We start from the raw sequence: 13,855 nt of genomic DNA, 5'->3' as shown, positions 1-13,855 counted from the left end.
CTAACGATATGTCGTCGGGGTCACGTCATTAGTGACGCACATCCGGAATCGTTTGACATATTGTAGCGTGTGACAGCTACGAGTGACTGTGAATGAGCAAAAATACTCACCTCATCGTTGCTCGTTAACACGTCACTCATTTTCAAAAAATCGAGTGTCCTTCTGCGCGCCAGTTGTTCATCGTTTCCGAGGCAGCACACATCGCTCCGTGTGACACCCCGGGAACGATGAACACACCTTACATACGGCTGCCAGCAATGCGGAAGGAAGGAGGTGGGCGGGATGTTATGTCCCGCTCATCTCCGCCCCTCCGCTTTTATTGGGCAGCCGCTATGTGACGTCGCTGTGACGCTGAACGTCCCTCCCCCTTCAGGAAGAGGATGTTCGCCGCCCACAGCGAGGTCGTTCGGGAGGTAGGTACGTGTGACGGGGGTTACCAACTTTGTGCAAAAAATTGCCCGTAATGCACAAATGATGGGGGCGGGTGCGATCGCTCATGCGAACGCACGATAAATCAACACGTGTAAAGCGGCCTTTACTTGTAATTGCAGTTCTGACCATAATATTTGTAAAATACTTCTTGCGTATCTTGTATTAACTAATTAGCTATATAATTTAATCCTGGGTTTCTCTTTTATCTCGATCCACGAATCCCATGTCCGTGCGCTCGGTTTAGTATCTGGGATGGTTTCTGGCCCGATATAATCCTGATAATGGACCAGGCTTATATCTAATGAGAAACTGGTGGCAGGGTCCTGTTTTCACTTGGGCTAGTGACAAGGGTCTGTCGGCCTGTCGGGGTTGTGAGTGAGTGGGGTGTCGCGCCGGAGGTGGCACGGCCCACTCTGTCTCCCTCCCTGTGCCCGAGTGGACAGGAGGTGTTAGTGTAACCCTTTGCCAAGCTGACATTACGTAACCCTTGGGGGTGCAGAACGTCACGTGTTGGCGGAAGTGGCTCTAACGTATTAGAGAGGTCAGGGTGTAGCCCCGATGGACGTTTCGTCACAGATTGACAAAGAGTGGAGGGACGTCTGCATAACCCTCCCCTACCGGCTGTTCGTCACAATTTAAAAAACCTGTAAAAAAAAAAAAGTCTTTCAACAATTTTTTTTTTTTATTTTCATCTTTAGCTCCAAATTTTAAAACCCAGACGGACCTTAGTTCAATAATAAAAGAGAGCGGAAGAAAGGCAGGAATGATTGTTGACTTTCCAGGCTTCGGAGAACACTTTCATAAGTCTCACAAGTAATTCTGTTCCTCCTAATAAAAGAGAAATGGCCATACAAGAATCCCCATTCAGTTTATTAGATTTTGACAGGATAATTACTCAACGGGTGGAAAAAGAAATATGTGATATGAACCTTTGTTTATGACACTTTGTATATTTTTGTTTCTGCTACAATGTAACAGATTCAAATAAAAAAGAAATTCTTCTATTTACAAAACCTGTCATTTTTCAGTGAAATATTTAAAGCCTTTCCCCATTTTCAAGAATGTCACGATTATAAAATATTTTTTTTTTTCTTAATGTACAAAAGAGACAGAGATGATTCGTTTAATCACAGAATTTTTTTTTCTTTTCTTTTTTTTTTTTTTATAACAAAATTCATGCCTCCAAAGTTCCAGAACAAAAGTTTGATTTTCTTTTTTTTTTATTTTTTTTATCCCAAATCCAGATTTGGAATTATTCTAGAGTTGTTTGGGCAAAATGATTTTAAAGTTTTTTTTTTAATAATTTTTATTTTTTCAAAAATGGCACGAGTAGAAGAATCTTGTCTGCATAGCCGAACAGCAGCAAGGATAAGTGCGGAGGAAAAATACCTCCCAACTTCTTAATAATTAGAAAGTTCCATTGTTAATAATAACAACTTGGTCATTATCACGTCCGTTACTCCGTACAGTGTGGTCTAGAACGGTGCAGGCCCCCGAATGTCCTCTCGCCAGTCCAAGAGGCCATATTAGAAAAAAAAAAGAAAAAAAAACCAATATTAATTTTCTTATAGTACCCAATGTTCGAAACGTGTGCCCTCCCCTCCCACTTTTCCCCCCAACCCTTTTTCCTCCAAAGAAAAAAAAGTGACGTTTCTAGCAACTTTTTGTGAAATTAAGAAAACTGCTTTCCAAGGATGACATTATTTTTTAAAAAGTCTCTAATAAAACATTGACAAAGAAAAAAACTTGTGTAAACTTCAGTCTCAGCATCCGTAACTTTTTGCTACATTACATTTGTTAATTCATTAAAAAAAAAAAAAAAAAAAGTAAAAAGAAAAAAAAAATTGTGGAAATAGTAAAGTACTAAACACGTTTGTCCTTCAAGAAACAAAAAAAGTGTTTAACTTAATGATCGAGTCTAGAATCAACTTTCCTTGCAAAGCTTTCCGATTAATGATGATAGAGCCGCTGCGTCTCCGGTTTAGCCCGTGCTCCGGTCTCACCAGGGATTTTTTGTTTTTTTCCTTCTTCTTTCAGGACGCAGGTAAAACCCATTGTCATGGTCAATTGAAAGAATGCTGCCATTGAGTCACTGTATCCAGCCGCAGGTTCAGTCAAGTCTTGGAGCGCAACAAGCTCGTTATCGCTATTTCTTAGGTCTGCTGATCTGAGCGTAGATAGGATCTTCTGATCCGACCTATGGATGGAAAAAAAACATCAGCTTGACTCAACGTCACCTTCATCTAGACCACCAGGGATGTAATTACTAACCCCCTAGACACCAGGGTCATAATAATTAACCACGCTACAACCATGATTGCATCAGTGATCCTCTAGACATCAGGGGCCTATTTATTAACCCACTGAACTGGACCACCACTAATGTACTTACTAACCCCCTAGGATCATAGCAATAACCCACTCTACAACTATGATTATATTATTGATTCTCTAGACATCAGGGGGTCTATTTATTAACCCACTGAACTGGACCACCACTGATGTACTTACTAACCCCCTAGACACCAGGGATCATTACAATGACCCACTCTACAACCATGATTATATCAGTGATCCTCTAGACATCAGGGGGTCTATTTATTAACCCACTGAACTGGACCACCAGGGATGTACTTACTAACCCCCCTAGACACCAGGGATCATTACAATGACCCACTCTACAACCATGATTATATCAGTGATCCTCTAGACACCAGGGGTCTATTTATTTACCCACTGAACTGGACCACCACCGATGTACTTACTAACCCCCTAGACACCAGGGGGTCTATTTATTAACTTTATTAACCCACTGAACTGGACCACCACCGATGTACTTACTAACCCCCTAGACACCAGGGATCATTACAATGACCCACTCTACAACCATGATTATATCAGTGATCCTCTAGACACCAGGGGTCTATTTATTTACCCACTGAACTGGACCACCACCGATGTACTTACTAACCCCCTAGACACCAGGGGGTCTATTTATTAACTTTATTAACCCACTGAACTGGACCACCACCGATGTACTTACTAACCCCCTAGACACCAGGGATCATTACAATGACCCACTCTAAAACCATGATTATATCAGTGATCCTCTAGACATCACGGGGTCTATTTATCAACCCATTGAATTGGACCACCACTGATGTATTTACTAAGCCCTTAGACAACAGGGATTATAGTAAAAACCCACTCTACAACCATGATTATATCAGTGATCCTCTAGACATCAGGGGGTCTATTTATCAACCCACTGAACTGGACCACCACGGATGTACTTCCGAACCCCCTAGACAGCAGGGATCATAACCATAACAACCCACTCTACAACCATGATTATATTAGTGATCCTCTAAACATCAGGGGTCTATTTATTAACCCACTAAACTGGACTACCAGGGATGTACTTACGAACCCCCTAAACACCAGGGAACATAACAATAACAACCCACTCTACAACCATGATTATATTAGTGATCCTCTAAACATCAGGGGTCTATTTATTAACCCACTAAACTGGACTACCAGGGATGTACTTACGAACCCCCTAAACACCAGGGAACATAACAATAACAACCCACTCTACAACCATGATTATATTAGTGATCCTCTAGGCATCAGGAGGTCTATTTATCAACCCATTGAATTGGACCACCAGGGATGTAATTTATAACACCTAGACACCAGGGATCACAATAATAACCCACTCTACAGCCTTGATTATATTAGTAATCCTGTAGAAATCAGGGGGTCTATTTATCAACCCATTGAACTGGACCACCACTGATGTACTTACTAACCCCCTAGATACCAGGGATCATTACAATGACCCACTCTACAACCATGATTATATTAGTGATCCTCTAGACATCAGGGGGTCTATTTATCAACCCATTGAATAAATGACCACCAGGGATCATAATAACCCACTCTACAACCTTAATTATATTAGTAATCGTCTAGAAATCAGGAGTCTATTATTAACCCACTGAACAGCAAAAATATATATATGTAAATTCCGGACACTATGGTTCTGATATTAAACTACTAGATAATAGGGATATTATTAGGATCCAATAGACAACAGAGATAAATTTACTAACCCCTGGACACCAGGGCCAAAATGAGAACCCACTCTATAGCTATGATATTATTAGTGATCCATTAGACATCAGACCAATGTAAAACAAATATAAAATGTACTAACCCACTAGACATCAGGGACATATATTTGTTAACTAAACACCAAGTTTATAATGATTAAACATGAGCTGATCTCTTTATACAAAAAACGTCATTAGGCATTTCCAGAAAATTAGCATTTTAGGAGATTCTGACATTTTAGGATTTTATTCACATTTGAAAGGTTTAAGCATTAAAACACATTACGCTCACCCCTCCTAAGTCCTCACCTGATCCCTCTGCAGATGGCTCAGCTCCCGGCTCCTCCTCTCTGCCAGTGTTTGGGTCTTTCGACACTGAGACCAATGATTGACCTCACGCAGTCTTGTGTGTGGGTGGTGGGGGGGCAAAATCCATCATTGATGTAGATACATGTCGCCCCCACTCCCACCCGACTGCAGCAGTGGTCTCAGCATCGGGAGAACCGAAGACCTGTGTGGAGGACCGGGGAGAGGCGATGGTCCTCCTGGTGTAAGGAGTCAGGTGGGGGCTTGGGAGAGGAGCGTATAATATCTTTCATCATTTTAACCCTTTCTTGGCGGTCAGATGGTTGCTATTTTAATGGATTTGCACAAACCGAATCCCCAAAAGTTTGGATTTGACGGAATTTTGGGGAAATTCGGAACACGTTCAATTAATTCACCAATCGATTTGCTCAGCTCTAGACATTATCATCATTATATCGTATGGATACAATATTACTATAATAAAGCACTCCGTAATATTATAAGTGCACTAGACACCAGGGATAATACTGGAGAAGCAATAAATACATATCACTGATCCTGTTATTAACCTCCGAGACACAAGGGATAAAGAATTATAATAAAAAAAAGCCAAATTATTACTGAGCTTTCGGAAGGAAATTGATTTTTTTTTTATTAACCTCTGTACCACCAGGGATATTATTCTTAACCCACCAGATCCAATCAATCAAAAAATAAAATATTTCACGGGCATTGATGGACACAGACACAATGGTAAAGAAGAACAAGAAAGCGGAGAGATGGATGACAAATACAACAGAAGGAATAGAGGGAAGGACAGATACCTACCCCAGTCTGTGGCCTCTAGCTGCCGACCTGTGGGCTTATAGAGTCACCACTGGGCTCGTCTACATCAGCAGAGGCCGACGCCTGAGAAGCATCAGGCTACAAGACAAGAACAGAAAGGACAGGTTGGATCAAGGAGGCAAAGCTCAGATTAGTGCAGAAAGCGAAGAAAGCGTTAGAAGAAGCACCCTGGACCCCAAGTCGTTGGCGTCCCCGACACTGTCCCATTGGGTTACCCTTAATGTACATTTTCGTGATCAAAACTCCCTGCACCAGGACAAAGGGTCACAATGGATCACACAATTTTAGACCATTCCTTTCTAAACATTTTCCCTTTTTTGAAAAGGTTAGAAAAAGTGAAGCAAAAAGTTGTGAAGGCAACTTCAAACGTGACCAACATGGACATAAAGTCGCAACGTAAAGTCAAAGATCCATCAAGAAGAAGGTTTGAAACCACAGCCTTGGACTGATACTGCGTCCCTGTGGACATTCGATATAGACTTGATGCCCTAGGGTAAAAATTTGGAAAAGTTTCACAACTTTTTGTAACTTTTTCCTGACTTTAGAATAGTCATACACAGATCTCCATACATTGCAAGAAAATAATAATCCCATTTTATTTCAGAAACCTCTCACCCCCAGATGTGTAAGGAGGTCTTGTGTTTTACTTGGTGACCTTACTAGCCTTTTTCCCTTTTAACATTGCGTAGCGGTCATTGTCGTCTCTCTGTTGTAGAGATTAGTGACAGATTCTTGGCCAGAGTCTCTTTACCTTTTCACTCTACAGATTAAATGTATTCCCTTTCCTTTGGGGAGGAGAGGGTTAATGTCAGCATTCCTTGCCAGCAAGCAATCTCATTACCTTCCAGATGTTTCCGGTTTGGACAGTCCCTATATATAACCTCTGCTCCCAGTAAAGGGTGCCGGTTATTCTCTTACTCATTTGGATGCTCGGCCTGGAGGTGGCAGGAGCTGGTGGAGCCCTCTCTGCAAGTTGCTGTGTAGGCTGCAGTCTCTTGTTGTTTTCCCCCTGTCTTTCCTTCCCCTAGTGTTATATTCATGCAGCGGTGAGGCTAGCGTCTCACACCTGCCAGCTCACTAGCCAGGGCTATTACAGGGTCTGCCATGGTCTCAGGTATCCTATTCAGCGACAGGTGTAGAACTTGTATAGGGACTGGCTAGGAGAGCAGGGTACAGCTGCAGGTAAGTGAGGCGGTGTCCCATCTTCCCCTTCACTAGTGCTAGGGCCCACCATTGTTAAAGTGTCCCCGATGTACCTCTTGTGTCGTAGATTATGGTGTTGTGCGCCATACTTCCGGTGTCACGCGTGTGACAGTAGCTTAAAGGGGTTGTCCACTAATCAGAAAACCCATTCTCAATCTGAGTGTTTGGTGCCGTTAAAATAAAAACACTTATACTACCCTCCGGTGCCAAAACCGTTCCAGTGGTGTCGACACTCAATCTTTGGGGGGCTGTATGACGTTCCCATCCGCTATATCTACCTGCCTCTGGCTCCATTCCATGCCACATATAGTTTAACTGACCACACTGAAGAAGCTCGTCTCTGGAGAGCTGAGGTGTTCGTTACAATTGCAGCAGCAAAGCTTCCTACTGGAGAAGATACTTGTTTTCCTTGACTGTCTTGTCTGCATGTTCCACTTGCACTCCTGCCCTTTTACTCCCTTAGGGGAGTCGGCATCTCCACCATTAGGCGTATTCCTAACGACAGGGAGGTACCGGACGCAGGCATCTCCACCATTAGGGGTATTCCTAATGACAGGGAGGTACCGGACACAGGCATCTCCACCATTAGGGGTAATCCTAATGACAGGGAGGTCCCGGACGCAGGCATCTCCACCATTAGGGGTAATCCTAATGACAGGAGGTACCGGACCCAGGCATCTCCCCCATTAGGGGTATTCCTAACAACAGGGAGGTACCGGACGCAGGCATCTCCACTATTAGGGGTAATCCTAATGACAGGGAAGTACCGGTCCCAGGCATCTCTGCTATTAGGGGTAATCCTAAGGACAGGAATAGCGTAGGGACCTCTAGCCTGAGGGTCAGTGCATGTACACACTTGTTCCTGCTTCCTACCGTCATTACCGTGACATGACCTCTTGATAATCAATTCTCCGAATGTGGGGTGAGAGAAACCAGCCTTTTAATGGGGGCAAATACTTAACTCAAGAAGGATTTGTTCAAGTAGTGGAAAACCCCTTTAATATGACAGGTCCCTCCAAAATATAAAGTAACTAACGCGTTTCAGGCATAATTCTATAAAAACTTACAAAAAAAGACCGATCTGGCTTTATCTACCCTGGAAAGATCTGGTTTATATTATCACGCGATGTTAGGGATCAGAATACGAATATTTAAGAAAAACTTACAGCATCTTCTACAGTTTTACTGGGACTTTCAAAGCCTTCTTCAAAGATGTCATCTGCGATGGGATCACTTGTGTGAGACGCTGAGGACTTTGATGGGGAGCTCTGCCTCGGGGCTGGAGTAGGGGCTGGAGCAGACATGACATTGGAAACAATTAGGATACATTGTAGAATACATGCTTTTACATTGTTATTTTGTTTTTTTTTTAGAATGCCCCCATTCCTCCAAAAATTACAGAGAGTATTAAAATGACATTGAGAAGGAGCGCAGCTCTGGAGGACATGCTTAGGTGGAGATAAAAGAATCATTTGTTAGAGGATAGATAAAGAACATGGTCTGTTATGAAAGCCATATTTCATTTTATATTACAGATTTGCCTGCCAGACGTTAAACAGACTCCATCAAATTCTTTTTGGAGTCAGTGGTTCGAAACTAATAATTTTCCTCTGCAGCCTGTTTGCCGTCTAAACCTGTTGAGATGCATTTTTCATACAGAAACAAATGCATTCATCAAGAGAAGGCGCCGGAGCGTCGTTTTTTTTTTTTTTTATTTGGCGCCATCTTCATAGGCATAGGGATTCTCGCTGGGAGTCATTGATGAATTTTTATATCAAGGCAAATACCGTCGTCATTAATGTCCTGTCTAATGAAAAAGGACACTTCCAGTGCGAGCCACGAGCGCGGAGAGGAACGGCGAGCCGCGGATGGATTCGTAAGACGGTAAATGAAGAGATTTGTCATTTACTGACACTTTGTTCAAGTGGGAATAAAATGCTGACGGTAAAAAAAATAAAAATAAAATAAGAACATGATGGAAACTGCAACAAACTATCACAAAAAGTTACACAAAAAGTGGCGATATGAGGAACTGATTCATAAAGGTAGAGCCCTGCAGAATTATTCGTTATTCAATTTATTTACATAAAAATGGAAAATCTCTGTTGTGTGTCTCAACGAATGGGAAAAATAATCCAGATGATACAAGCCCCCAAGGAGCCTTCTAAGCCACTGAGTAGCCTTCTAAGCCCCTCAGGAGCCTTCTAAGCCCCTCAGGAGCCTTCTAAGCCCCTGAGTAGCCTTCTAAACCCCTGAGTAGCCTTCTAAACCACTGAGGAGCCACCTTCTAAGCCACTGAGGAGCCTTTTAAACCACTGAGGAGCCTTCTAAGCCACTGAGGAGTCTACTAAACCAATGAGGAGCCTTCTAAGCCACTGAGAATCCTTCTAAACCTCTGAGGAGCCTTCAAAACCCCTCAGGAGCCTTCTAAACCACTGAGGAGCCTTCTAAACCACTAAGTAGCCACCTTCTAAGCCACTGAGGAGCCTTCTAAACCGCTGAGGAGCCACCTTCTAAGCCACTGAGTAGCCTTCTAAACCACTGAGGAGCCGCCTTCTAAGCCACTGAAGAGCCTTCTAAACCACTGAGGAGCCTTCTAAACCACCCGAGCAGCCTTCTAAACCCCCTGAGGAGCCTTCTAAACCCCCTGAGGAGCCTTCTGAAGCCCTGAGGAGCCTTCTAAACTACTGAGGAGCTTTCTAAGCCACTGAGGAGAATTCTAAACCCCCTAATGAGCCTTCTAAACCCCCAAAGCAGCCTTCTAAACCACTGAGGAGCCTTCTAAACCACTGATGAGCCACCTTCTAAGCCATTGAGGAGCTTTCTAAACCACTGAGGACCCTTCTAAACCACTGAGAGCCTTCTAAGCCACTGAGGAGCCTTCTAAAACCCCCCTAAGGAGCCTTCTAAACCCACAAGGAGCCTTCTAAACCCCTGAGGAGCTTTCTAACCCCCCCCCCCCCCCAAGGAGCCTTTTAAACCCCTGAGGAGCCTTCTAAATAACTGAGGAGCCTTCTAAACCCCTGAGGTGCCTTCTGAATCCCTAAGGAGCCTTCAGAACCACTGGGGAGCATTCTAAATCCTTGAGGAGCCTTCTGAACCCCTGAGGAGCCTTCTAAACCACTGAGGAGCCTTCTAAGCCACTGAGGAGTCTTCTAAACCACTGAGGAGCCCTCTAAACTACTGAGGAGCCACCTTCTAAGCCACTGAGGAGCCTTTTAAACCACTGAGGAGCCTTCTAAGCCACTGAGAAGCCTTCTAAACCCCTGAGGAGCCTTCAAAACCCCTCAGGAGCCTTCTAAACCACTGAGTAGCCTTCTAAACCGCTGAGTAGCCTTCTAAACCACTGAGGAGCCGCCTTCTAAGCCACTGAGGAGACTTCTAAACCACTGAGGAGCCACCTTCCAAGCCACTGAGTAGCCTTCTAAACCACTGAAGAGCTGCCTTCTAAGCCACTGAGGAGCCTTCTAAACCACTGAGGAGCCTTCTAAAACCACTGAGGAGCCACCTTCTAAGCCACTGAGTAGCTGCCTTCTAAGCCACTGAAGAGCCTTCTAAACCACTGAGGAGCCTTCTAAACCACTGAGAGCCTTCTAAGCTACTGAGAGCCTTCTAAACTACTGAGAGCCTTCTAAACCCCCGAGCAGCCTTCTAAACCCCCTGAGGAGCCTTCTAAACCCCCTGAGGAGCCTTCTAAACCCCCTGAGGAGCCTTCTGAAGCCCCGAGGAGCCTTCTAAACAACTGAGGAGCTTTCTAAGCCACTGAGGAGACTTCTAAACCCCCTAATGAGCCTTCTAAACCCCCAAAGCAGCCTTCTAAACCACTGAGGAGCCTTCTAAACCACTGATAAGCCACCTTCTAAGCCATTGAGGAGCTTTCTAAACCACTGAGGACCCTTCTAAACCACTGAGAGCCTTCTAAGCCACTGAGGAGCCTTCTAAACAACTGAGAAGCCTTCTAAGCCACTGAGGAGCCTTCTAAAACCCCCCTAAGGAGCCTTCTAAACCCCCAAGGAGCCTTCTAAACCCCTGAAGAGCTGTCTAACCCCCCCCCAAGGAGCCTTTTAAACCCCTGAGGAGCCTTCTAAATAACTGAGGAGCCTTCTAAGCCACTGAAAAGCTTTCTAAGACACTGAGGAGCCTTCTAAACCACTGATAAGCCACCTTCTAAGCCATTGAGGAGCTTTCTAAACCACTGAGGACCCTTCTAAACCACTGAGAGCCTTCTAAGCCACTGAGGAGCCTTCTAAACAACTGAGAAGCCTTCTAAGCCACTGAGGAGCCTTCTAAAAACCCCCTAAGGAGCCTTCTAAACCCACAAGGAGCCTTCTAAACCCCTGAGGAGCTTTCTAACCCCCCCCAAGGAGCCTTTTAAACCCCTGAGGAGCCTTCTAAATAACTGAGGAGCCTTCTAAACCCCTTAGGTGCCTTCTGAATCCCTAAGGAGCCTTCAGAACCACTGGGGAGCATTCTAAATCCTTGAGGATCCTTCTGAACCCTTGAGGAGCCTTCTAGACCAATGAGGAGCCTTCTAAGCCACTGAGGAGTCTTATAAACCACTGAGGAGCCCTCTAAACCACTGAGGAGCCACCTTCTAAGCCACTGAGGAGCCTTTTAAACCACTGAGGAGCCTTCTAAGCCACTGAGAAGCCTTCTAAACCCCTGAGGAGCCTTCAAAACCCCTCAGGAGCCTTCTAAACCACTGAGTAGCCTTCTAAACCGCTGAGTAGCCTTCTAAACCACTGAGGAGCCGCCTTCTAAGCCACTGAGGAGCCTTCTAAACCACTGAGGAGCCACCTTCCAAGCCACTGAGTAGCCTTCTAAACCACTGAGGAGCTGCCTTCTAAGCCACTGAGGAGCCTTCTAAACCACTGAGGAGCCACCTTCTAAGCCACTGAAGAGCCTTCTAAACCACTGAGGAGCCTTCTAAACCACTGAGGAGCCTTCTAAACCACTGAGAGCCTTCTAAGCTACTGAGAGCCTTCTAAACTACTGAGAGCCTTCTAAACCCCCGAGCAGCCTTCTAAACCCCCTGAGGAGCCTTCTAAACCCCCTGAGGAGCCTTCTGAAGCCCTGAGGAGCCTTCTAAACAACTGAGGAGCTTTCTAAGCCACTAAGGAGACTTCTAAACCCCCTAATGAGCCTTCTAAACCCCCAAAGCAGCCTTCTAAACCACTGAGGAGCCTTCTAAACCACTGATAAGCCACCTTCTAAGCCATTGAGGAGCTTTCTAAACCACTGAGGACCCTTCTAAACCACTGAGAGCCTTCTAAACAACTGAGAAGCCTTCTAAGCCACTGAGGAGCCTTCTAAACAACTAAGAAGCCTTCTAAGCCACTGAGGAGCCTTCTAACCCCCCCCTAAGGAGCCTTCTAAACCCACAAGGAGCCAAGGAGCCTTCTAAACCCCTGAAGAGCTGTGTAACCCCCCCAAGGAGCCTTTTAAACCCCTGAGGAGCCTTCTAAATAACTGAGGAGCCTTCTAAACCCCTGAGGTGCCTTCTGAATCCCTAAGGAGCCTTCTGAAGCCCTGAGGAGCCTTCTAAACCACTGAAGAGCCTTCTAAGCCACAGACAAGCTTTCTAAGACACTGAGGAGCCTTCTAAACCAGTGAAGAACCTTCTAAACCCCTAAGGAGCCTTCTAAGCCACTGAGGATCCTTCTAAGCCCCCTAAAGAGCCTTCTAAACCCCCTAAAGAGCCTTCTAAACCATTGAGGAGCCACCTACTAAGCCACTGAGGAGCCTTCTAAACCACTGAGGAGCCTTCTAAACCACTGAGGAGCCTTCTAAGCCACTGAGGAGGCTTCTAAACCCCCCAAGGAGCCTTCTAAACTCCCCAAGGAGCCTTCTAAACTCCTGAGGAGCCTTCTAAACCCCCTGAGGAGCTTTCTGTGGCCCCAAGGAGCCTGTTAAACCCTTAAGGAGCCTTCTAAACAACTGAGGAGCCTTCTAAACCCCTGAGGTGCCTTCTGAATCTCTAAGGAGCCTTCTGAACCACTGAGGAGCATTTAAATCCTTGAGTAGCCTTCTGAATCTATGAGGAACCTTCTGAACCACTGAGGAGCCTTCTGAACCACCGAGGAGTCTTCTAAACATCCTGAGGAGCCTTCTAAACCCGTGAGTAACCTTCTAATGTCGTATATCTATGTCTGAGAAATATGGCTGACAACCATTATAGCGGCAAATACAGTTTTCTCAGTGGTTGTTGTCAGCACGATTTCTGATTTGCTTAATGGCTGAACTTATATTTCCAATATACATTTCGATCCATCCCTTATGAATCAAGATCACTGCCGTCTGTCAGTGTACGCATCTTACATAGATGTGATGGAAACACAAGGGGGGTGATTTGCACTTTTATGGTTTATAGATACAGTGTGTGTGTGTATATATATATATATATATATATATATATATATTACTTTTTGCTGGTCTTAATAGTCCCTTTAGGGGACTATAACCTGGGATTGTTTGATCGCTTGTGCTATATACAACAATGCTGCAATATATACCACAGTATTGCTGCATATTGTGAAAATCACAGTCTCCTTTGAAGCTCGGCCACAGACAGGCTTCAAAGGAGCACTGTAATAACAAACGCGGAGGTCTTCAGTAGACCCCCTGTTGTCATAGCAACCCATTGGGGACCACCGATCACATCACGAGTGCGCTGATGTGTACTTAAAATGGCACTATACTGCACCTGCAACTGTTAGAGGCAGTGCCTTGCTGTAATACACAGCCATTACCAGCTGAGCATGGGGCGAGCTCACAATGTGAGCCCACTCCATACGTCCCTTATAGACTTATGGATGTTGTGCAGGGGTTAATATATACCATCAGGATCCCATACATTCTAAGCATATATACCAGCAGGAGCCCAAACATTATAGACATACAATTGTGCTCAAAAGTTTACACACCCCGGCAGATTTTTGGGTGAAGCCATT

General features: G+C 44.7%; 1 protein-coding gene across 11 annotated transcripts in view; it reads right to left on the bottom strand.

Moving 5' to 3' along the window:
- Positions 1 to 1,153: 1,153 nt before the first annotated feature.
- Positions 1,154 to 13,855, bottom strand: part of DAB1 (DAB adaptor protein 1) — a 955,902-nt gene continuing 943,200 nt past the window's right edge. For 6 of the 11 annotated variants that reach the window (XM_075320413.1, XM_075320415.1, XM_075320422.1 and 3 more), the window contains 3 exons: positions 8,072 to 8,196; positions 5,685 to 5,780; positions 1,155 to 2,629 (listed from right to left, as the gene is read on the bottom strand). In XM_075320413.1, coding sequence (XP_075176528.1) covers positions 5,700 to 5,780; positions 8,072 to 8,196 — 206 coding nt within the window. In that variant the 3' untranslated portion in view covers positions 1,155 to 2,629; positions 5,685 to 5,699. Of the gene's footprint in view, positions 2,630 to 5,684; positions 5,781 to 8,071; positions 8,197 to 13,855 lie in introns of all 11 variants that reach the window. The other 5 variants (XM_075320418.1, XM_075320419.1, XM_075320424.1 and 2 more) reach the window with 3 other exon arrangements.

This window comes from Anomaloglossus baeobatrachus, chromosome 8 (genome assembly GCF_048569485.1).
Source record: "Anomaloglossus baeobatrachus isolate aAnoBae1 chromosome 8, aAnoBae1.hap1, whole genome shotgun sequence".
Taxonomy (NCBI): domain Eukaryota; kingdom Metazoa; phylum Chordata; class Amphibia; order Anura; family Aromobatidae; genus Anomaloglossus; species Anomaloglossus baeobatrachus.
Note: the sequence above shows the minus strand (reverse complement) of the source record. Positions and strands in the feature narration are given on the sequence as shown.